The 25,886-nt window shown below is 46.2% G+C and overlaps 1 protein-coding gene across 10 annotated transcripts in view; it reads left to right on the top strand.

Annotated features, from left to right (window-relative positions):
• Positions 1–25,886, top strand: part of Tnks (tankyrase) — a 242,880-nt gene that overhangs the window by 53,584 nt on the left and 163,410 nt on the right. For all 10 annotated transcript variants that reach the window (XM_089578276.1, XM_089578274.1, XM_089578278.1 and 7 more), the window contains exons 7-9: positions 3,169–3,290; positions 10,753–10,844; positions 16,036–16,114. In XM_089578276.1, the coding sequence (XP_089434402.1) occupies positions 3,169–3,290; positions 10,753–10,844; positions 16,036–16,114 (293 nt within the window). The remainder of the gene's footprint in view (positions 1–3,168; positions 3,291–10,752; positions 10,845–16,035; positions 16,115–25,886) is intronic.

Below are 25,886 nucleotides of genomic sequence, written 5' to 3'. Positions count from 1 at the left end.
GCACCTTGTATAAGTTACGTATAAATTCAATTTCACACTTTTGACACTATGGATGCCATGTCTTAAGTTAGTCTAGTGAATATTCAGTTTAGTGAACTTTCAGTTAAGTGAACTATTTCCTTCGGTCCCTTGAAGTTCACTCAAGTGAGAGTTCACTGTATAATGGTTTCACGCGGTTCTCTGGTTCTACTGTATGATAAAAAAAAAAGCTCAAAGGACAGTTATCACCTGTAACGCAAATTTCAGGGAGAGCTTCAGTGGCATACAGTGCTGAATGTTCGCATCTACGGTGGCAGCATGTACCTTTGGAGCTTGGGATGTGTGGGATTTTGTTGCGCAGCAAGTTTGTCACTACCTTTTCCGGGCGTGCAGTGTTCAGAGTGCAACACTCCTCTTCGGCTGCAGTGATGACATTCACTCATCCAGCTGATAATGAAGTCAAACACTAGCCTTCGACTTGGTGCACAATGTGTTTCAGAACTCTTACGTCACATCATGTTGCTATGTCCCGAGCGCAGTCATCTGCATCTGCGATGGACGAGCTGCATGCCACCACTTGGTGCTCGCAGTGCATACTCGCAGGTGCATGCATGGCTCCCACTGTCATGACCTCAGTTGAGGTGTGGAAGAGCTTTTTCAACACCTTGTATACAATGCACTTTGGCCAGGGAATTGGTATCTGCAGCCGTGCTCATACCATTGAGATTCTACTGTACCCATGCTCAGTGGGCATGGTAAGGGAAAGGTTTCTGTACTAGCCGTACGCTCGCTGGGGTTTGCTTGCAAAAGGGGTCCTTGCTTGGCTAGATTATCAATGTGTTGTTTGTCCCTGACAATGTCCACATTGAAATCGGCCACCATCTGACAACAGCTGCACCTGGGGCACATAGTCTTGCATGACTGTGTGGTGGCACACTCAGGTTACTTTGTGGTTGGCTGATGATCCATGTCACAGCAGGTGGTTGTAGCAGGTTTCGTCGTGGTGCTAGACTTGGGAGTTGCATCTGTGCAGATGCCAAATGTTGCAAAACCGGCCCAACATCTCTTACACAGCTGATGTTGTTTACAGAAACAAATTCCACTGGAGTCTACGAAGCTAACCTTTGAAAATTCTTGAGAGGCTGAACTCTGTGCTGCTTGTGACGTGTGTGTTGCCTCTTTTACCCCCTAGTCTCAAGTTTACATTTGGGTTGGACATAGCTGAACGACAAGATTTGAAAGGAATATTTGCTGTGGCCGTAGTGGCTGCATTGAGGCAATACGCAAAAGACGCCTGTGTGCCGTCAGTGCACAGGGACACTGAGGGCAGCAGTTATTATTCTCAGTAAAAATTGATTCTCTGGCACTGATGTTTGTGCGGCCGTCCCTGTGTCATCATAGTTGTCATCCACGTAACTGGCAGAGCTGTAGCAAAGCAAAGAGCATGGCGAAAGGTGAAAATGGGGTGGTAACAAAGGAAAAGGAGAAAGGTGGAAAGGGGCGGGGCAGGCGAGAGGGGTTGTGCCGGCTGTTGTGCAATGGCTTCCTAAGCCTAGCTGTGATGCCTAGAATGTGTACCGCAACCACCTGAAGCGGTAGCAGGCAGATAGCCCTTCCGTTTCAGGCTGGACATGTTGGAAGGTTTGTGGAAAATGATGCGCTGCCTTGCCCAAGTGAGGTGATTCCTTGAGCAAAGATTGTAGGCTCCCTAATTTTTGCTCAGGTGCGTGGCTGTTCAAATCAGCATAAGATCTACCACAAAACTGCTAGTCCATGGATCAGCAGTCCTTTGGGGGTCATTTGGGAACGGGCACATGTTGCTCTGAATGTGTGGGCCACATGCCTATTGGCCCGCTCTGAACGAAGACACATCCGTTGTGGCTTCAGCATTCCTTCTTGAAATGAGACAAGCCTGCTGCAACAAGTTCTCGCAGGGAGCAACAAACACAGGATGCCGCAACCGGGCAAGGGTTGCACCACGCCGCTGTACCCCTCTGAAAAGCATTTGTGGAGCGTGTTAGTTTGAAGGCCTTGTGTGACAAAGCAGCAATGCTTCGCATTGTACTTTTATGGGTAGCTTAAGCATCATTCAAGGTTTTTGCCTCAACATATGACAAAATCAAGCTGTGTTCATATTTCGCATTAGGGAGTACCGAAATCGTCAGTAAATTTTTGGTCTTTTCCCAGATGTCTTGGTCTTGGCCCAGATATCGCTTTGAGGTGTTTAAAGGGACAGTGAGGAGAGCTCTATTAATATTTTTTTTATAGCAAAATCCGATAGTTCGGCACTTCATGGCTTTGTTGCCACTTGGCCAGCAGCGAAAGATGCATTTATTTTTGAGAAATTTGGATTCGAAGTTGGAAAAGTTTTTCCCGCTGCTCTGATTCAAACTTGGGATTCTCCTATGACGACAGAGGACTAAGTGACGTGAAACATGACGTGTACATGACGTAACGCAGACTCCGTGATTTCTGACAGCCAGCACAGCGGCCTAGCAGCAGCCGAAATGAAAGCTACCGCCGGCCGCACGTTGAAGGCAACTATCGGTTATTGCAGCCGTCACTACCGTCGTTTCGCTTACGTTTGCACCGGCGTTTTGCCAGCGTTACGATGGATCCTGTTCTCGATGTCGTCAAGGAAGTTCTCGCAAACAGATCGCAAACAGACACCTTTAGCATACCATGTACCTTGTTACCGTTAGCGGAATACCGGGAGCCCGCCTAACGCCGGTGAGCAGGCGCTGATTGGTCCCGATGCTGCAGGCACGCGCATAGCTGTCGGGTACGTGGCGCCATCTGGCGATGTCAAGGAGATTTACGCATGCATTGGCTGCGCCTAAGTGATTCGTGGCTCCTCGTGTCCCAGTGTTACTAGAACCATTGGTTCTAGCAACACTGTTTTGTCCTATGACGTCATCACGCTTGTACTTGCGAGTTTGGCCTGTGGCGGCGATACCTGTATTTTGGTTCTTGCTCTTTTCTATTCTATGTTATAAGAGCTTAGTTGTCAGTATGAGTGGCGTTTTTGTAATCAGGAGCTGGTATTCTGTCGACACAAGCCAACTTCAATTTCTCCTCAGTGTCCCTTTAACACCACAGTTTACATCTGAGAGAAATGTTATATGGCAACCACAATGATTATCTTGCTGTAATGAAAAAATATTTCAAATAAAATAATGACTTGTGCAGATGAATACAAGGGACATACACTGCTGGATGCAGCCCGGCAGGCCGACCTGGCACGTATCAAGAAGTATAACACCCCTGACATGGCAGACTTCAAGCACCCATTCACAGGAGACACGGCACTGGTGAGATGCCTGCTTTTTTACTCTTAAGGTGGCACCATTTTGTTGGCTGCACAGACATGGCCAGCACAAAGCTCTGTTTTTTAAACTCCTTTTTTCTAAAAATTCACCCATTTTTCTCTTAATTGCGAATTCAAGCTGGGAACCAGAATTTTCGAGACTGGTTGTACAGCATTTGTAATGGCAGTTCTTGCGAACAGTTTGTGCAAGTGCTCGGGTTGTGCCTAGAGTTCTGTCGAGTTGTGCTCGGTTTACTCGTGAAGTGTATGGCGGCCCGTAGGGATTTGTGTGGTGAAATCCAGTCTTGGTGACAAGTGTGGGCCAGAGGCTCCACCAGTGTGGTAAGGGCTCTGCATGGGTGTGTTCATTTTGGGCACCACCAGGATGATGAGCGCACAAGGTGCCCTTCAGCTGCGATATTTTGTTGTGGGTTACATTTGAAAAAAGTTCCCCCTAATGCTGTGCAGTGGTGAAGAGTAGTAGGCTTATCAGGAGATTCTTAAAGATGCGGTGGTAACAGTCACACACTCATCTTTTTCTTCTTTCACTGTCCATGAGTGAAAAGCTCATGGATAGCTCATCTTGTGGCATGTTGGCATGCTGTAGACTTGGATGATCACTTGGTCATTCGTTATTAAGTTTCTGCGTTCATAGACATCCTTTCATTGAATGGACTGTGTTCATAGTCATTTTATACGCGTAGCTAGTGGAAAAATGTCATCATATGTTTGACCTGACGGCAGCCAGCTAGCTGCCATGCTGATTATAAATCTGATCAGAGGTTGCTGGCAATGATGCACATATAATCTTGGAACACATTGATAGGGTTGTGAAAATATTGCAACGTTTTGAATATTGGAACAAATACTGATGTATTTGATTCGGTCTTCGGAGTGAATATCAGTATTCAAAAGCCTCGAATATTGTCCAAGTTTTTCGAAGTTTGTGAATTGAACACAGTGAGTTGCTTGAAGAAGCAGTCAATTGTCTGTGGCTCTTACACGCAATCGCACCACTCTGGATGCGCCGTGCATACGGTGCATCGGCCATGTCCACAAACTCTGCCGCCTTGGACGGCTGCACGGCTCGGCGTGCTGGTGAGGAGTGCGAAAGCAAATACTGCACTACGCCCACCACACGGAGGGCCCGAAGGACGAAGAATGCACTACTAGCACCATGAGGGAGGCTCCGACAGCGTTGGCTCTTTGACGGTTGAATCTTTCTTTATCAGAGACGATTCGAGAACATATTGCCTCGGGAGGCATAACAAAAGGCCCGAAAAAGAGCCTGACATGGCTATGCCACCTGGCAGCATTCGCAGTAACGTAATCTGACATAATTTCACATCATTGGGACACATCACTATGACATCATTCAGACACAATACAGTTCGTGATTACAAAAATAGTTGTAACAATCAGCGTCTATTTACAGTGTCTAATTTTCAGGAAAGAAACAAAAGAAGCAAAGGTGGAATATACCAGTAGGGAAAATATTACACATACTAAAACACTATTTTTACTGTTAAACGGCGATTTTGTACTATAAGAAAATAAAGTAGAAACAGTGCACCAGACTGTTATAAAAAGATAGATTAAGCAGTAATTTCTAAACTCGCAAACTCTGAAAGAAATATTTCTTTTGCTTGTTTCTTAAATTGCGTTGGGGAGACTCTATTCTGCAGGAGGCTGAGTATATATGGGGGTATTCATTCAGGATTTCTGGAATTAGGGGTGTTAATCTCTGTAAACCATATTTTTTTACATGATTTGGCCTTCACTTTTACATTCTGTCTTAGTTCTTATGGGGTCTGCTTAACAGGATATTTTTCTTGAAACGACGTACTGTTCATTCTCTGCTGGCATAGGGTTTCCTGTGAGAGCTCAAGTTTAAATGACTGTTTTATCGGCAGAATGTTATAGCAGGTGAAGTATGGTTTTCTCACTTTTGTAAAGGTAAATGTGAGTGTCTCGGTTGTTGTTAACCACACCCCAGAGAAGAGTGAGTGAATAAGGGCATTTGTCGCTTGGCTTTTGGAGGTGTCTAGCATCCCAGCAGCTCTGGAGATGTCTTTTCTCGGTGCGTCATGGACATAGGGTGTCCACGAAAGGCTTTCGTGAAATGTGACTCCTAGAAAACAATGTATTTACTTGTTGGAGAGATGCCCCATGGAGTTGCATCGGGAAAGTTGGTAGACATGCAGCTCCATTAGCTTTGAATAACAAGTACTTTGTCTTTCGTGTATTTAGTTGATGATTACTTGCCTTTAACAACGCGCCAAAGTTTTTCTAAATATTTCATTCTTGTTAACCCCATAGATGAAAACATTGGTGTTGTCTCCATATAAGACCATATTTGTACATCCCGGAATGATGACAATATCATTTATGTACAGTAAAAATAGCACAGGCCCAAGAATAGACCCCTGAGGTACTCTGTATGTTATAGTTACATTTCTGATTCGACTTTATTGGTACCTATGTATTGCGATCTGCCGCTTAAGTAACTTTTTATTAACGACAATGCTACACCGCTGATACCATAGAATGTAAGTTTGCGCAAAAGAAGATCATGTTGTACACACTCAAACGCCTTTCTAAAATCTAAAAAGATTCCTAATGTAAACAGTTTATCACAATATTGTCAAGAATGTCGTCTTTAATTCCCACAAGAGCTGTTTCCATGGATTTATTTTTACAAAATCCAAATCGCTCCTTTTCGATTATGTTATGAGCATTTAAAAACCCTGTTATATTCTTTTGTTAATGATATGCTCAGCTATCTTTGAATATACAGACAGAACAGAGATTAGTCTATAGTTATTTAAATCATCAAATGATCCTTCTTTGTGCACTGTGGATACCCTTGCTAATTTCATTTTGTTTGTAAACTTGTCTGTAGTCATCACAAGGTTACATATGTGTGATGTTAAGGCAGCAATTATGTCACTAACGGCTTTTAACGTCTTTGCTTTGACTTTGTCCGGGCCGCAGGTGCAATTATCTTTCAGTGACATAATCACACTCATCACTTCACATTGATCTGTTGGAGATAAAAACATTCTTGAAGGGCAATTTCCAGCAATGTAATTTTCGCAGGGCACACAAAGAGTCTCCAGGAGAGGCACCTACTGTGAGAAACGACTTGTTGAACGAGCCTGCAATCTCTTTTTTGGTGGCCCCAGATGGTTGGAAATTCAACCTTGTATTCCTAGGTTTTTTATTTATTAATTCTCTGAATCTTTCCCACATCACTCTGGAATTACCATCTGGCCTGAGAAATTTGTTTATAAAGTACTCAGACTTAGCTTTATTTAAGTCTTTATTGAGCTTATTCTGCATCTTTTTATATGCAAGGAAATCAATTTGGTATCGCGTTTTTAAGAATATCTGAAAAAGTCTGTCTCTGAGTTCAATTCTCTCACAAACTAAAGTGGCTGTTTGGGCTTGTTGGTCAGTGATCATGTACAGCATATTCTGTGCTTTTTAAGAGGTTTCAAAGGGAAGCATTGGTTGTATATGAACAGAAAGGATGACAGAAAAGTGTTATAAGCCATGTCAGAGTCATTATCTTCAAGTACAGCGCTCCACTCGTGATTTAAAACGAATTCAATGAAGTTTTTTGTGTTATGATCAGAGTAGGTTCTTGCCAAGGTATTTCCGCCTGACTTGAGTGGCTGCTTACCGAGCTGAAAGCAGTATATTAGGAAGTGGTCACTGACATCACACTTTAGAGCACCCACATTTATGACATCAACGTCAAAGCTTGTCACACACAGGTCAAGTATCGCTTCAGAGCTCGAGGTTACTCTTGTTGGAGCATCGATCACGTTACAACATTTTGTGGAAAGTGCGTCAGGACAGCACCGGCTGGGCGAGGAGGAAATCTCCCTCATGGGGGAAGCAGAAGCAGCGACGGGAGCGCGAAGGCTACGCGGAGCTCCATGGAGCCGGTGAGAGTCTCTTCGAGATCCGGCCAGCATCATGAGCAGTTTGCAGCCGCACGCTCTCGTCACCTTCCGCGGCAAGCGCACGGAGATCTGTTGTGCCTTGCCGGTGAACTTCTGGTTCCGGGCAGCGAAATGAGTGCAGCAAACACGCGCTGTCGTCACCTCCCCCAGCAAATGTTCGGGGATGGCTTTGCCCCAAAGAATGCGATGCGCGTGGGAAAACCCGGCCGTCATTGTCGGCGCGTACAAACGTTCGCTGCCGATACCTCTGAAGTCGCGCCCCTGCCCCAGCCGGTAAGCCGGAAGTGCTTCTTACATAGCCTTCTATTTCCGAGGAATGCCCCATTGATGTTTTGTAGCTAGCTGTATCCGTCAAGTGAAACACAGTCATCCTCGGAGGAAAACCATGTTTCAGTGAAGCAGATCAGTTCAAAGGGATGAATAATGCCAGACAGAAGCAATTGAACTTCATCAAACTTTTTACGTAAGCGTCTAGCATTTAGATGAAACAGAGATAGCCTACCATCGGTGTTCATGTGTGACAGCGCAAGACGAAAATCATCAACAGAGTACATTAGTGACTACGAAAGAAAGGCTGATTTAAGAATCTTTGTACAAGATCACTTCAGATGTGCAAGGTCCTCCATCTCACAGATAACAGCCCGAGCACCATTTGCGTGTCTCACAAATACTTTGCCATTGGTGTGCCACATGATTTGGCTGCCCATTCTTTTGCCATTGTGAGGAGGTTGTGGGAGAGCCTGGCCATGTTTTCGCTCCTGTACATGGTGTCACTTTCGTCTTGTGAGCCATGCATCATGCGCTTCTTGTTTCAGAAAGCGGAGCATTACACCGGGCGTCTTGCCTGTTTTCGCTCGTAGCCTGTGCACTGTGATATCATTTCTGGTCACAGGCGGCACTTTCAACTTCATTGCAGTGTCGTTTACTTTGGCCATGAGATCCTCGCTATCACTTTCAGGGTTGCCATGAATTTCCATTCGAGGTGGTTGCCATGAGTTTCAACGATGACTGCGAAAATCAAGGTTATCTACGTCCTGCTTGATAACGGTCAAATCCTTGCTAGGGCTTTGCTTTTTGCGTTCGTCGACCTTTTTTGTTAAATCTTTCGTCAGCTTTTCTTGAGCAAGCAGGTGTGTCTGAAATTCATCAGACTTATCTGACAGTAGCTGAACTGAATTTTCGAATGCATTAATTAACTTTGCCGGGCATGGTCAAGAGTGCATTAATTTTCTTTTCCAACGAGATAAGGTGTTTCACGGCAGTTTTATCAGTTTTCTGGTCCTCAGGGTCAACTTCAGTCTTTTTGTTTGCCTCCCTTACGAGTGCAACACTTCCATTTCCATGCTTTTTCTTATTTCATTTTTGCAGTGTACATTTCTTCCGAGACACCAGAGCATGTGTGCAAATGAAATAGAAAATTGCACTCACTACAGGTGACATAGGACTCACTTTCTGCACATTCCAGTTGACATACAGAGCAATGCAACTCAGACATTTCTGAATATACTAGGCGCTTCAGTGTGAGAATAAAACCGTGGCAGCAGCAGCAGGGAGCAAGACTTGTAAAGATACTAAAATAAGCGCCAACCTGTAAAATTCAGAGGAGCGCTCAGATGATGCGTCCGTTGTTCGCTGCTGCCAAATGAGGATTACGCCCCCCGTTTGTTCTCAGTGGCCATATGGTATCGCTCGCCCGTGGATGTCCTTGACAACTTATGCTCTGCCGAGCACTTGAGGAAGCGCTCTGCGTTGCGAGTCGCTTGAAGAAGGTGCCGGTCCGTTTGGTGGTACGGTTCGGGACTGATCCTTTCACGCTCAGATTATGCGTCCGTCGCGCACTGCTGCTGCTGCTGCCAAATGAGCAGCAGTGGCATAGGGGTGAAATGTCCATTCTTTTTAGGTACTGTGATGAGAAAACCTGTGCCACGAAGTATATTGTCAGTGGCGCAGTCTTCACTTCTAAGAGCACCGCCATTTTCATGTGCTTACAATCTTAGCTATGGTATAGGGTACCCCTCGCGCTTCAGCGCTTCCTTAAGACAAAAGTACTCACCTCAGAGGAATACCGTTCTATCCAAGGATGGGTGCACCCCATGCCTTTGCGCAGCGGTGCATGTGCACAGGGGACGAAAGCATGCTCACCATGTGGCGTCTCATGGTGGCCCATGCCGACGGCACGTCTTCGTCCGGAGCACCACCACGCACAGTGTTGCGAGGCTGGTCTATGCCAGGACCCACCCCAGAGGGATTGCCGCGTGCTGACATCGTTCGATTTACGTGTATAGCTTCCTCCGGCAGCAGTATGCACACGCTGTCATGTGTGCACAGTGCAGTCATGTGACTGGACGCATTGAAATGAGGTTGGAGAAATCGCGGCATCAGATGCGACGCGTCCGAAATGTGAGGTACGGTTGTACACTAACTCTATGGGATACGCTACTTGGTGGCGCTCAGGTGTGGAGGATGAATCGTGTCTGAAATTTCAGTGTCCAAAAAATTTATCAGCATCTTTAAATTTAAGATTAGCATCATCCACCGAATAACTTTGACTTGCTGCTTATTGCCTACCGCAAATTGCCAGCGCAAGCTTGAAAGCATTTTTTTGTTTCATTTTTTATTTCAGTTGAATTAGCAAATGCCATCTTTCGGCATATGCTATTCAGCTCTAATGATTTGCCTCCTTTTTTTATTACATTTCCAGTCGCGAACTATTCGCTTTAGCCTAAAGTTAGTTTTTTTGGCCTACTATAGATGCAAGCATACATCGCTGTCACAACTAACCAGTTCTCTGCCGTTGTGAAAGGCTCTGTCTTGGATTTGAACTGAGTCAGTTATATGGACTGGCTTGAATAGAGTTGAATACTATTTGTACTTCATCATTGCCACCCACTTGAGGTAATGGCATGCTCTTTGTGCCATTGAAACGGCCTACAAAGAGAGTGGGATCAAATTGAAATGGATAGCATCCGCCGTGGCTTGAACGATGCCACCCGTGGTGTGGGGCAGATGGAGTTGCATTGGGAGGTGCACGCTTATGCTCTCATCATCCCATCGGTTACGGTCTTTGCATGCAGACATCATTGCCCATGGAAACTGACTCCTTGCTTCGCGTAGCACGTCTATTCATCCGTGGCATGACCTGTGGCTGCATCACACTGTCTGGTATCGTGATGCAAGGGATGATTCTAGACCTTCCGCAGCCAAGGTGTTCCAAACATGGTGGTTGCCTTCAGAACTGTAAATTTCAGGCAGATTGCCACAGATCTTATTGCTTCTGTTATACTTCATTGCCCAGTCTCCGAGAGTATAGTGTGTTCAAGTCAAATGGACCTGGGTGTGCTGTTGCTTCAGACCTTTTATAAAGTGGCAGATTTGGAGTCTGGCATTAGCGTGTGTAAAGGAGAAAGAAGTGCAGTTTACTGCAGCCAGTTATGTTGGGCTTTGCATTACTACTGCTTATTACAGTAAAAGTGCTTCTTGTGTTTTTTTTTTCAGCACATGGCTGCAGTGTCTCCTTTTCCAAAGCGTAAGCAGGCTGTTGAATTGCTGCTTCGCAAAAGTGCCAATGTCAACGAAAAGAATGAAGAGTGAGTTGGACTCTTTTTGTGGGTGTTGTGGGAGGTACTGTTTTTTGTGACCCTTTCAGACACTCAGTTGTGTGCATTTTTTCTGAGAGTGTACTCTAGCTTGCACTGATTTCTTCGTTTCGGACAAATTTAGCACACTTCAAATCTTAACTTTTATGTCAGCTAGTGCAAGATAACCGCTGGTCCTTAAGGGTAACGGAGTGGATTCCAAGAGAAGGCAAGCGTAGCAGAGGGCGGCAGAAGGTTAGGTGGTCGGATCAGATTAAGAAGTTTGCAGGGATACGATGGCTGCAGCTGGCAAAGGACAGGGTTGATTGGAGAGACATGGGAGAGGCCTTTGCCCTGCAGTGGGCGTAGTCAGGCTGATGATGATGATGATGAGTTCCAATTATGTGCATTTTTGACGGGAGGGAGCAGGAAGGCTGAATTAACGAGGATTGACTGTATGTTCAAAAACACGCAGTTGTTACATACCCAACGTGGACAGTTCTGCCTTTTGCCTACACAGGGAAAGTCACTGCTGACGCCAGCACCGCCGCATCTCTGTGATGTCACGGCCTGACGCTTGTCTATATTTGGAGTGAACTTTTTTTTTTTCGTCAGCGAGGGCCGCTTGTTGGGGGGTTGACTTGTATTCAGAGTCTATCTATACACAGCAATATGGCAATATTGGGTGTTTTGCATGGCAAAATTAATTGGCTTTTTTGAGGCCTGCATATACCATTTACTCATGGGAGGCTCACCACAGTGGCTTAGTGGCTTTGGCACCTTACTGATCCCTAGGTCAGAGGATCAAATCCTAGCCTCAGCAGGCGTATTTCGATGGTGCCCACATGCTGCGTGATGTTGGTTTACGTTAAAGAAACCCATGTGGTCTAAATTAATCTGAAGCTCTCCACTATTGCGTCCCTCACAGCCTATATGTCGCTTTAGGATGTTAAAATTCACATATTTAGACAAAAAAATGAATATAACTGTATAAGCAGAAGTTAATGAGCCCATTCCTTCTTTTATTTATAACTTTCTTTCCAGTTTGTTAAAAGTTGAAGGGGGTTTTTCTGCTCATAGGCCACAGAAAGTAGCTGTGTGTTCTGTTCAGGACTAACAGTAACTCTGATAAGATGAATGGTAAGCCAGGCTGAGTGAACTGGGGACGTTTGTGTGACGGAAAATAAATCTGACCACACAAACTGTTGACTAGCGCATGTCTGTTAATGTGAATTCAGGTCGAGCCGTAGTGACCGGCATCAAGCAGGCATTCAACGTGTATCGTTGTATTGCATTCTTGAAGGAAAGCCAAAGCAATAGAGAGAGCAGTAGCCCAAAAAGCATAATTGAATGGGTTTGTACGTGCAGATGTTCTTCTCACCTGATGAGTGATTGCATTGCAAATGGATGAGCACATTTTTTCTTTCGTGGAGTGTGAGGGTTGTGAAACGCCTTGAGGAAACATTGGGCAGATGTTGTATTCAGCAAAAGAGTAGTTGTCATGGAAAGTGCTAAAACCCACAACTTAGTGGTTGACTGCATGGGCTGTTTGTTTAGAATTTGTGAGTGTCCTTAACACTGAAGCATTCGTTGCTCTATCATCTTCTGTGAGTCACAGAACCAAGAGCCACTGACAAAGCAGTGAAAGCATTGACGTTCTATCATTTTGAATGACTTCTGCTGGTTCTGTGTAGTTTTGTGTAGCAGTTGGAACCCTATCCGTAATAAATTATTGGATGCATGTCTTTAGTTCTGTAGTGTCGAAGACGTGTTCATAATGGTTACAACCAGCCAAAAAAGATGCACACACAACAGAGAACAAGAGTGTGTGAATAGTACTTTTTTGAAACTGAATCGAATATGAGTAGTGTAGTTAAAAACTGAATTGAATAGTGAAAGAACGGAATTGAATATGAATTGGATATTTGTGTGGTTATTTACTACTTGTGCGAATATTCATACTCAATGGTTATCCATGTGACAGTGAAGCCCTAGCAGTGGCATTAGGCCGTGGAGTTTAAGTTGTACGTGTTGAAACACACCATGCTGACTTCGCTTTGGGGACATACAATACAAAGTTGGCATATTGACTTTATAGTCGTCATGTCGTGCGCATAGTAAGACTACCTTTTGCTGCTGATGACAGGGACCAAACTAGCGTCATATCTCAGCAGACTAGAAGAATGAGAGTTTGAAGCATGATCGAACTTTGTCGCATCGCCCAATCTTGAAGTCCATGTATGAGTGTTACAACGCTGCCATGTGAATCAAATGCATCGCAGCGCTGGATCTTTCCTTCTGTGAAGGAATGATCATGGCGGCATGCTGTGGGGTGCCGCAGTGGACGCTCTTATTGGAATGGTCGTTTAGAAAAGAAAATACGGTGGGTCCTATTTGAACTGTGTGCCAGTTATTTGAAAAATTGATAACTGATTCGATTCATTTAAAATAATTTTGAAAATGCAGTATTTCGTTTGCTCAGCGAATCGAATAGAAGAATATTCGATTCACTATTAGAAAATATCAAATTCGCACATCCCTGGTTGTGACCCTGTTGAACAGGCGTTAACACTAGGGGTGTGCGAATATTCGATAATTTCGAATATTCGATCGAACAGCACGGTATTCGTTATTCGCTTTGAACCGAATTCTCGGTATGCGAAATTTTGAAGTATTCGTCTCGCGCAAATAGTGTTACTGGGACGCTTGCCCGCTTGCTTTATGTGGTTTCAGTTCCGAGTATTGCCGCATAGATGGCTTTTTTTTATCGCGCTTTCAACGCTCGGGGGTCAGTCAATACGCAAATCACGATCAGGCCGGGGTGCGAACCCAGCGACAAACGAAAGAAAGGTGAGGGCGACGCGCTCTTGCGAAAGATCCTGCGTTCTGGCCGTCTTCGAACCTCCGCACTAAGGCTGCCATAAGCCGCGTCGCTGCCACCGTGTCGAGGCAGACGCAATGAAGGAAGAACACAGCCGACAGTCGTCTAAGCTTCAAAACAAGAAACCTCAGTTTATATTCAGCGAACCCTTTATATACTCTGGCTGGCGGTGACGTTATCGATGAGCTCGGACGCCGCAAGTATTCGAACGCCGGCATCGCTTTGCTGCGTTCGCCCCCCCTCCCCCCTCTTTTTTTTTTTCCCAATAGAGCCATGATAGAGCTGCGGAAAAGATTATCTGATAGGACAGATGCGACGATAAACACGCAGCCCTACCGCGCTATCGCTTCACCCAATCAGGTGACGAATCATGCGTACCGAACATGGGCGACCGTTCTCGGCAGCATTGAAGCAAGCCATCATACTACCGGCGGAGGCGAGAAAAAATCAGCGGCATCGCGGGGACGCGATGTCGCCGAAGTGTATACTTACTTCAGTGGGAAGGGCGCATTTAGCGTGTGATAACGCCAAGCTTATTGTGCACCCGTGGAGGATTATACTGCCGTTAACGCTCAGCATCGGGGAGGTGACTGCCGAACTTTAGTAGAACGAAATGATCGCATCCATCTATGACTGGCGTCTTTTCTTGTTATTCTGACTGCTTGCGCATTGGTGGGAACGGAACGCCGTCGTAATCAGGGTATTGAGCTGTCTTTGGTGGTGTGCCGCTCTCCATCGGGCACTCCGGTACGTTGGAAGCGCGATGCTAAGTGCTGCTCGGAGGTACTACCGGGGACAATTTTGCCAGGAGGCGCGAGCGGTGCGAATGACGTTTCGCTTGCGGCGCTAGAGTTTTGTACAGCCGCTTCCATTCTTGCTAGTCTGGGAATGTAACCGGAACGATGTTCCGATCCTTCAGCTAAATAAGCGAAGCAATGCTCCGGCAAACAGCAGCCGTGAGCTCCTAGTGAAATGCAAAAAAAAAAAAAAAATGCATCGTGTGACTTGCCTTGTCAGAGTGACGGCATAGGCCGGGAAGAGCGCCAGTTTGCCGCACTAAACCCAAGAGAGAGAGAGCAGAGCTGACGTTTCCATACGAGCACCCCTCGGATAGCGAAATAGACGCGCTAATCTCGGGTCGCAAGGTGATGGCGATGCATTTGAGCCATGGGCGGCGCGTCCTGAACGCTCTGTCCCCGACAGTGCGGCCAACCTATCGGTGCTGTGGGAGCTTTGGATACGCGATGGTGCGATGCTGCCAGTGGTGCTAGGAGGTCCGGTCATCTTTGGACGCAGCAGTCCCATCGGCGTAACCGAAAAGAAGGCGCAATCCAAGCCAAGAAGTGAGGATCCTAAACTATAGAAACGCAAGTGGCAAGTTGGTGCACCGAACGTGATTGCCTAGCTCAGTGTTGGATATTCGACCCGTTCGACCACTGGTCACCGGTAGTGCAGAATGCCCTTTTTTTTTTCATTATTGTTCTCAGTGCTCTTGCTGCAGTATAGTGCAGTTACTCCTATGGCTTGGCTTCAGTTATTGGTTGTACTACTGGCACTGTTCTGTTATACTGTCATTTTTTGTATTTTATCTCTAATTTCTTATTAGAAAGCAGGCGGTATTTTTATGTGTTATAACTTTTTATTACCAAACCGGTAAAAACTGTTCTTAACTCACTTTAAGTGCTCTCTTAAAATTTTGAAGCATGGTTTTAAATAAAGCCTCAGTGCAGTATGTAATGGCATCGTGTGTTAGGAAAATAAATGGTTTTGGAAATGCCTACTGTCATTCAGCCTTTTTTTTAGTGCCAGAAGTACTATTTGAACTATTCGCTTCGAAATTATTCGAAGAAAACTGCTATTTGCTTCGAATTCGCTTCGAATCAAAAAACGACTATTCGCACACCCCTAGTTAACACCAAGGTGACCACAAAGTCTTGCTGAGATCCTCTGCACTGCTGTCAATGACAACAAGACAGCATCAAAACTAACAACAGTTGTTAGTGTAGCTTGTGTCGTGGGCTATTTTCTGATGTGTTTGTCTTCTTTGGCTGGTTATAACCCTTTTGAACAGCGTCTTGGAAACTGCAGATGCTGAGAAAATTCGATTTGAAAAGGGAGCATTTTTTTTTCCCTGTCTCTTCATTTGAACACTTGACATCAGCACAGAAACCTTGTGCTGATGCCAGAAACCCTGCAACAACAAAAAAATCCTTGCAGTTGCCTTGTGTGAAAACTTAGCTTCCGTTGTCTCTGAAAGTAACCTCGTTGTCATTATAATCCAGTAATTTATCAATACAGGCCCACTTACCTTTCCTTTTTCAGGTATTTGACACCCTTGCACCTCGCGGCTGACAAGTCTCATTTTGATGTGGTGGATGTTCTGCTCAAGAATGGTGCAAAGGTGGGTCTGCATAGAATGTAGCTTGTGCCGTCCTGTTCTGGAGACGATATTTACTGGCACATTCCGTACATCACAAGACATACCGCGCAGTATCCTGTATTGTGCACATTTCCTCAATGTTCGAGTGACATGGAAAGCTTCGTTTGTTTAAAGCAGAAAGCTGGGCTAGTTGGTGTTTGGATTGAGAGGACATAGTGGTAGCGCTAAAAAACAGGGACGACAGGGTAGATGAAGACAACACAGGCGCTAGACATCAACTGACTTTATTCCCGAAAAAATACCACGAATTTAAGGTGACAATCGGGAGCAAAAAAATCAACAATGAAATTGCATGCGTGATGGCACTTCCCGATACAAGAACTTCAATTCTTTAGTACAAAGATAAACATTTCGTTTGCTCACACACGATTGCCTTTCCATGTGAATAAGAAAGGTTTCCAATACCTCCCGCTCCTTGTCTGCACTTGCATGTATCACACGTGTCTGCTCAAACAAAGGGTTACAAGTTTTTTCATTATGCTTACATCGTTTGCAGTGTGCTGTGTGAGGAAGTAAGACTGCAGGGCGAATTTACGCATTAAAATTCATGAGTTAAAGGAAAGAAATAAACGAGGCGGCATTTGCAGGAAAGGAAAATCCAATTTTAAGTATTGAAACGAAACGGGAAAAAGAAAATGAGACAAGAGAACAAAGAGGAAAAAGAGAAGGAAAACAAAACACTCGCGAGAAGAGAGTCAAAAAGGAGAGTCACACTTAAATTTCCTTGTGTCCCAGTGATGAGCCTGGTGCGTCGAGCGAGGAGGTGTGGCTGGGCTTCGGGGCAGTCTTTAGGCATGTGTCGGGTTCCCTTCGTTGACACCCGGTTAGCGGCATTCTCCACGGCGGCCTCAACGCTGCCAGAGAAAATAGTCAGCGTCTGTGTGCTCCGGCACGGCCCCCAGGTCAGGTAGCCCGGGTATGCAGCGGAGAGGCGGCCCGTGTCGAGAAGCTGTCGGCTGGGTGGGGAGAGAGGCGCCCGGATCTGATGGCTGAGGACCAGGCCTAGGAACTCGGGGAGCCAGCAGAACACGTCCGTTGCCGAACGCACTCTTCCTCTCCTCTCTCGCACGTTCTTTCTGCCACGTATCCTTTCCTTTTCTTCTTCGTCCGCCTCCCGTGCTTCTTTTCTAGGCACAGTGTTGCGCTGGCTCCTTACAGCCACCAAGTGTCCAGGGCCTGATACAGTCGAACCTCGTTATAACGAAGTAGCATCGGGACCGTAAATTAGTTCGTTATATCTGATATTCGTTGTAACAGTAGACATAAATATCGGCTCTGACAAATCCGTAATTTGGCTCGCGCAAATATTCTAGACACTAAAATGCATTATATACTTGGCTTTGAACCCACTACAAATGAGGTACCGTATTTATTCGAATCTAGGCCGATAGTTTTTAAAAAAAAACGAGATGTAGAACTCTTATGTCTGCTTAGATTCGAGGATTTCGTTTTGAGGTTTCGTATTCGTAAAATATGAATAAATGTAGCACGCAGGTGGCGCCCCCACGAAACGCCAACAAAAGACAGCACTGTAGCCGTTGCTATCTGTAGCCGTTGCTATCCGTAGCCGATACCGATCAAAGCACACGAGCATTGGCTGCCATTTTGGCCTTGTTCTGTTCTCGTGTGGTGGCGTGAGCGCATTCGCTGCAGTGAAGTTTTCGTACGTGGTTTTTACCACCAACACCATGGCACCAAACAGGCGGTGCCATTATAGTGCCGCCTTCAAGTGGAAAGTTATACTCGCTGCAGAGCAGTCGTCAAATCTACAAGCCAGGTGGGACTTCGGCGTGGATGAGAAGAATGTTCGCCGTTGGAGGGGGCAGCGTAACGAAATTTTTGCTTGCGCGGCAACGAGAACGGCTTTCACGGGCATCAAGAAAGGCCGCCATCCAGAAGTGGAGGTAGCACTGGCCGAGTTTGTGAAGACGCAGAGGTCAGCGGCACTTCCAGTGACCACGGAAGTGCTACAAGCCAAAGCAAGAGAGCTGGCGAGAGAGCGAGGCATCCCCCGGGAACAGTTCAAAGCCAGCCGGGACAGATGGACGTCGCACGTCCATCTGTCAAAAGCTGCCGGGCGACTTTGAAGAGAAGCTGATATCATTTCAGCGATTCGTAATACGGAAGAGGATGGAGCACGGCTACGCCGTAGGACAAATGGGAAACGCTGACCAGACGCCGGTATGGTTTGACATGCCAGTGGCGTGCACCGTGAATGAAAAAGGTGCAAAGGAAGTGAAAATGCGCTCGCCGGATACGAGAAGCAGCGCATGACAGTAATGCTGGGCTGCACGGCGGATGGCCACAAGCTACTGGCGTATATAATTTTTAAACGGAAGACTCTTCCAGCTTGGGAAGTGTTCCCAAGAAATGTGACCGTCCGCGCCAACGAAAATGGATGGATGGCGAGCGATATGGTTGAAGAGTGGCTACGAATGGTTTGGCAGCGGCGTCCAGGGGCCCTCTTGGCCAAACGTTCCCTCCTTGTCCTGGACTCTTACCGTGGACACCTGACTGACGGCGTAAAAGCTGTGCTTTCCAAAGCCGGTACCGACGTCGCCATCATACCCGGCGGCATGACAGGCCAGCTGCAGCCTCTTGATGTGTGCCTCAATAAGCCTTTTAAGGATTGGCTGCGCAAGTACAATGTGGACTGGCTTAGTGAAGAGCGGCGCGAGCTTACACCAACAGGCCGAATAAAGCGCGCCTCGCTGGGAGTTGTAGCCACTTGGATAGCTCAGCCTGGGATGACATCCCAGAAAGTTTGGTTGCGTGCTCATTCCGCAAGTGCTGCATCTCTAATGCACTTGATGGCAGTGAAGATAGTGCACTGTTCGAGGAGGCCAGCGATAAAGAAGTCAGCGATGATGATGACGAATGAGCGGATTCCTGGCAATAAATGTTGTTTGCGTGCTGCACCTGTTGTTCGCAGTTGTTTTTTCGGCCGGCCTACAATCGAGGTAAGTTTTTTTTTTTTGTGGCCTTCAACTTTCGGGTCTCGGCTGAGAATCGTGGCCGGCCTAGATTCGAGTAAATACGGTAATCCTTACCTGTCTCCTTGTGGCATTCAATCAAAATAGGCCGGAATATGGGAAGGTCGAATTACAACAGAACAAGGTTCGTTTGACAAAACAGGTTTGCATTCATTTATTTGAAGAAGGGTGTTATCTTCGTCTGGTGGCTTTTCACAGCACTGCGCAGAATGAAGTTTTCCACAGTGTCCATGCTCAAGAGGGCCTTTTCTACGTCAGCAGTTTTGGTCGTTGGGAGTTTTTCCAAATATCCTTTCAGCCTCCTGGCCATGTCCGCGGCATCCGCACTGCTCATCGGTGGTTCATCCTGTTCACTGTCACCTTCGCTATCGCTGCTGCTGTTATCCTCAGGCAATACAACACAATCCACAATTTCTTGATCCGTCAGCTAGGGCGCCATGGCCAAGTTCTCATCAGCCGACACGAAATCGTCAAATGTGACGCCTGGGAGTGCCAGCCGATGCCAAGTTTTTTCCAGCTCTGCCTGGTCTTCGGGCTGCACTTCTTCGGCAGCAGGCTAAATAAAACCGGCATCCGCGAAACAGTTCCTTATTGTCGACTGCCTCATCTCATTCCACGACCCGTACAACATTTCGAGTGTCGTCTTGATGTTTATTGTTGTCGATCTATGTCGATCGATGTCAAACACCAGTTACGTCACCAAACGCTTCCGGTAATTGCACTTGAGTGAACAGATAATGCCTTTGTCCAAAGGCTGCAAAGCAGAAGTTGTGTTCGGCGGCAGAAACCGCAAGCGAACTGCCTTCAGCACGATCGAGACTTTATGCTCCTAACAGTTGTCCAACAGCAACAGGACCTTCCTGTGCTGCCTCTCTATGTCCTGGTCGAACGCTCTCAGCCAGTCCTCGAAAAGCTTGGTCGTCGTCCACGCTTTTTTGTTCGACGTGTATTCAACCTGCAAATTCAGGCACTTCGGATGTGCTGACTTGCCGATGACGGTGAGCCGTCTTTTGTCAGAGCCGTCCATGTTCACGGCAACGACGACAGTCTCCCGGTCTTTGTTTTTCTTGCCTCCATGGCAGGTCTCGTTCTTCATTGCCAATGACCGCTCTGGCAACAACTTGAAAAACACGCCGGTTTTGTCAACATTGTACACGTCGCACTCGTCGTACTCCTGGTGCAGAGGACGAAAATTCTCCAGCCACTTTTGACATGTCTCCACGTCGACAGTGGGCCCTTTGCCAGACAGCGTGTGGCACGCGATCTCGTGCCTGTCTTTGAAACGTTGCAGCCAACTGCTGCTTGCACGGAAATCGTCATGCCCCAGTGCGCAGGGCAGGCTGTTGGCCTTCCTTCGAAGAAGTGCTCCTGATACCGGCAAGTTTCACGCCCTCACGTCTTTAAACCACGAAAGCAAAGCCGCTTCCACATCCAGGTGATGGCAAGGCCTAACTCACTTACGGTCGGCTTTTATGGCGCCCTCGGTGTTGCCCTCATTCTTCTTTCTAGTGGCCAAAATGGTGGATAACGTCCTTGGGGGAACGTCGAATTCCGATGCAATATCCTTTCTCTTGTGGCCACTGTCCACAGCTCTCACCCCCAAACTCTGAAAGCTTCCTTACCTCCGTAAGGAAGCCTTCACTGCGTTGAGGTGCCCTCATGTCGTTCCGAAAGCTTCCTTACTAAGGAGCTCTCAGTAAGGTCGTCCTTGGTGTCTCCTCACAGTTAAGGCAGCTGCCAGCTGCCTTCATGCGTCCTTACGTTGCTCCTGGCCCTGGTGGAGCGCTTCACCTCAGTGCTGCTACAAGTGACTCTGCACACTCACGCGGGCGGCAAGACGCGGCGCAAGGACGCGAGCCCGGCGTGAGTGCAGTTAAGCAGGCGGGAAAAAATGGCAGCGTGGACTGACCGCTACGCGGGCGACTACACGCAATTTTTTAACCATGCAAGTGAATACGCATTCGATGAAGTGTACCTGTATCCTCCAACAGCCAGGTTGCTTCGTGCACTCAAAGGAAGAATTTGCGTTCAGATTCTGTACCGGTGCGGCTCGGTCACACTTGGGCATTCGGCGGCGAGAGCGAGCGAAATCCGCCGCCGCTGAAATGTTGCCTCGTTCACACCTCCCGGCCACCACGTCGCCGCTCGTGGCGTATTAGATGTGGCTAGCAAATAGCATAAATTGACGCTGTCTATGTACCATAAGCGTGTGCATGCTTACGTACGCTAAACGCAGGTATTTTGCGGGACTTTACAACATTTCTCAAATTTCCTCTTTTAATTCAGCTTATGCAAACAGCGACGCAATGACATGACGATTGACGTTTATGTGGCTATTCCCTTTGCATCTGGTGGACGAGTTTTCCGCCTAGCTCATCCTAGTGGCGCCATCTGGTTGTTAGGACGGAAACCATTTCTGTCAACAAACCGATGGTCGTCTTAAAGGTGCACTGAAGAGGATTCTGAACTTGTCTTTTTGCCGCGGGAACTCGATCTACACGTTCCTAGCATTCTTAGAAACAGTGACTTATTGCCCTGTGTGGCTGATTTCCCCAATTAAATCGAATTAACGTCCGGCTCCCGCCTTTTTTTTTAATTCTCCCTCGTACGGTGGGCGGAGTCGACCAATGCGTGGAGCGCCCAAACCCGAACCCAAACCCGAGAAGGTGCTTCAACTGACAAAAGTATGGACACTGATCCAAAACATGCCGTGGAAAACTCACCTGTGGAAAGTGCAATGCCCTTGAGCACCCACCTGATAACTGCAGTGCCACCCAAATAGAATGTCCCAACTGTCACGGGCCACATGCAGCGTACTCACGAACATGTCAGTCATTCCAGAACGAGAAAAAAGTAATTGAGATCAAGGTAACAGAAAACATAACATTCTCTGAAGCCCGGAAGAAGCCTGTGCGGGAGCTCCTACGCTGACGCAGTGCGCTGGGGGGCTGGGCAGCATCTCGTCTCGGTGGGCACGCAATGCAGCATCGCTGATGCGCACCCATTTGGCCCCCCCACCAACTTTTCACACGCCTCTCTGGGAAAGCACTAGCAGACGAGAGGGAGTCTCTCCCTCTTTGATGCTGAGGGAGTCCCCCAGAGAGAGGCGGAGTTTTTTTGGCTGCCTTATACCGAAAAGACATTTGCCATTCAAGCCATCTGACAAAGGCGGTGATATCTGAATAACACCCCTAGAATTATGGCTGTCGGGAGCATTATCCACTCGAACTGCCGAGGGCTACCTAAGAACTTGGACGAGATATGTGAAATACTCACGCAATATCAACCAAACATACTTTGCCTACAGGAAACACACTTAAACCCATCGCATACAAACTTTCTGAAAAAATATGTAGTATACCGGAAGGACAGGCTAGGCTGTACCTACTCATCAGGGGGCGTTGCTATTGTGATTCAGAATTCAATTCCCTCTCAATGTCTTCTCCTGGTTACTGATTTAGAGGCAGTGGCAATACGAGCCCTAACTTTTGGCAGAGTAATAACTGTATGTTCCCTATACCGGGTGTTTCAGAGAACACTTTCAAAAATTTTCAGAAATAGGCTTTTTGGGGTAAAAATATGGCTTTTGCGGCATAGTATTACCAGTGCTGGTGTACACCAGAAAACCAGTGAGTCGTCTTAGGTAGTGAGCTGGTTAACTAATTTTTAATAGTTAACTTTTTAACTAGTAGTGTTAGGCGCCCAGTTGTAATTAGAGATTTGTAGCCGGTCGTTAGTAATATAGCCATATCAGGTTTTAGAAATTCGAAAACGCAATTACCCTCAACGCTGTGGCTCCACAAAGTTTGGCTGCGTCATGTGAAAATGCTTGCGCTTTTGAAAGCATGCAGGAAAAGCAACCGCCCCAGTGCCCGTAACTAGTCGAAAAAGCCAAATTTTGTCGAGCCACAGCGCCAAGGGCAATTGCGTTTTCGAAATTATAAAACCTGATATGGCTATTACTAATGGCCGGCTACAAATCTCTGATTACAACCAGGCGCCTAACTTTAATAGTTAAAAAGGTAATTATTAGTAATTAGTTAACCGGCTTATTAGTTAAAATGATTCACCGGTTTTCTGGTGTCCGCCAGGCCTGGCAATATCATGCCGCAAAAGCCATAATTTTACCCTAAAAAGCTTATTTTTGAAAATTTTTGAAAGTGTTCGCTGAAACAGCCGGTATGTCCTACCAGATCATCGCCTATCCATTGGCGAGCTTGAAAAGCTCATTCACCAGCTTCCGGAGCCTTTCCTGTTGGTTGGCGATTTTAACGCACATCACGCATTATGGGGAGGTACTAGAAAAGGTTCTCAAGGTGCACTGATTGAAAAGTTCCTATTGTCGTCTGGCTCATGCTTATTTAATAGAAGAGAACCAACCCACTTTAACTCTTTCGTTACCACGGGAAAAGGACCATTTTTTGTCTCACACAAAAATTTTTGTTTAGAAAAAGTGTGATATAAAAGTATATAAAATGCATAACAATGAGATAGAATGCGCTTCATAATGAAATTTATTTGAACACATATTCTGCTTTGAAATGCTGTGAAAAAAAATCAGTAAACACAACAAAAAATAAAAAACAAAATTTTTGTGTTTATATGACATTAACTTTCAAAACACTTGTACTAAAAAAATTCTAGAAATTACAAAATAACAAATTCTTTCTAAAATATGGCAATAAAGTTTTAAAATTATAACTTGGAATAGTTTTCGAGCTAGATTTTTTTGCCTTTATGGCTCATTTGAGAGTGCCCCTGATACGATTTTTACAGTACAACAAAAAAAAAATTGGAAGTGTAATGTTATGTGCCAAACGAAAGCTTGGTAAGCGTGGTTTAAAAAATACAAATCGAAACTTGTTTAATTTACGAAAAAAATTGGAAAAAAAAATAAAACACAAAGTATAGGCGCGATACAGCGATATATAGTATGCGATAAGTATAGCTGCGATGTAGCTGCAGAATCGAAATCCGACGTTACATCTTCGTCCGAGTCGCTGCTGCTCGGAGCACCTTGAAAATCAGCTGCAGAGGCTAAAGAATCACGTGCAGCGGGACTCTTCTGAGCGCGCGAAGTGCCCAAACTCGACGCAACGCCATCCTCACCACATGTTACGTCGCAATAAGCCTATGCTCCAAGGGCACTTCAAAAATGCACAACTGGCGGGGAAATAACTTTACAAGGCCGAAAATGGAACTAACCGTCTGAACAAAAACCAGATGCGCCCGCACAAGCGGACGGGAAAAAGAAAGCGAAACTATCAGGCCAACATTCCGGGATTGGTTTGCGCAGTTACAGCGTCTGGACCAAAATCCAACAATGCAACATCGTCACCAGAGACTCTGCTACTCGTAGTATAGATAATAATTGCAGTCGACGCAGTAGAATTGCGCACAGCAAGGTTTTTCCGAGCGCGCACCGTCCGCGCGCCCGACGCCATACAAGGAGCGTCCTCACCGTACCCTCCGCTTCAAGGGCATTTCAAAAATTTGCGCGTCATGGGAAAATTGCAGTCTACGCAGAAACCGAAACTGTAGTCTCTGAAGAACAAATTAGATGGCGCCACATCACCGTAACGGCTATAATGAGGAACTTCGGTTCGCACAAACAGACTGGAACCAGGAATCTGAACGCGCAGGCTAGCGTTCTGGGCTCTCGTTGTGCAGTTTGAGCTTCGAAGCAATACCTGACGATACAGCATCGTCGTCAGGGTCCGTGCTAATTGATACATGAAAAATATGTGGTGCAAACGCAGCAGAATTGAGTGCAACAGGGTTTTTTCGAGCGAGTGCCATTCCCGATGATGACGGCTTGTTCGGAGCGCCCGACGCCGCACCCTCAACTTCAAGCGCGTCTCAAAAATTGCCGCTTTTTGGCAAAAATATAAACTAAACAGGAAATTTAAGTTCAATGTGTGAACAACAAACCGAATGACTCAGCAAGTCCGTAGCGGCCGCGGTCGCACTGCCGTAGCGCTTCGAATTTTTTGGTCACCGGTGATCGAAGCACTGTGGTGTGGTATCGAAAGAGTTAATGCAACACACAACTCATACACAGCGATAGACCTTGCTATTGGATCTTCATTGCTCCTGGCAGCTACTGAGTGGGCGGTTATTGATAACCTTTATGGAAGTGACCAGTTTCCCATTTCTCAAAAATGCACAGAAAGTATAAATCCGAATGTATAATCCTAGGAAGTGTACAGAACAGATTGCTGACTGGAAGTTCTTCTGGGAACTCTCAGCCCTGTTCATCAATCTATTCCAGTGACATCAGGTAAAACAAAACGGAAGCCATGGTGGAATGCACATTGCAAGTAAGCTTTTCTGAACCGAAATAATGCGCCTCTCATAGCCCGAGTCGCTTTGGGATGTTAAACCTCAATAAACCAAGAACCAAAATAATGCATGGTCAAAATTCCGGCGTTATCCTACGGTTGACAACTTAATAAACTTTAAGCGAGCCAAAGCAAATGGCAGGCATACTCGACGTACATTCAAATGTGAAAGTTGGCAGTCATTACACTCCTCCGTAAATTCCTACACTGATAGGCATAAGTAGACTAAAAGCACTTAAATGGCATAGCACACTGCCAATTCCTTTTGTTAAAACTGCTGGCGTTACATTGGAGCACCAAGCTTATGCACAAGGAAAACACTTCGAATACACTTTTAGCTCAGTGCATTACACAGATTCCTTCTTGAGATGCAAGCTAGCTGAGGAGCGGAAACCTATT

The sequence above is a fragment of the Amblyomma mixtum genome, chromosome 3 (genome assembly GCF_055824585.1).
Source record: "Amblyomma mixtum isolate Tamu chromosome 3, ASM5582458v1, whole genome shotgun sequence".
Lineage (NCBI taxonomy): Eukaryota > Metazoa > Arthropoda > Arachnida > Ixodida > Ixodidae > Amblyomma > Amblyomma mixtum.
The sequence above is the reverse complement of the archived record's forward strand: the minus strand, read 5'-3'. Positions and strand labels throughout refer to the sequence as shown.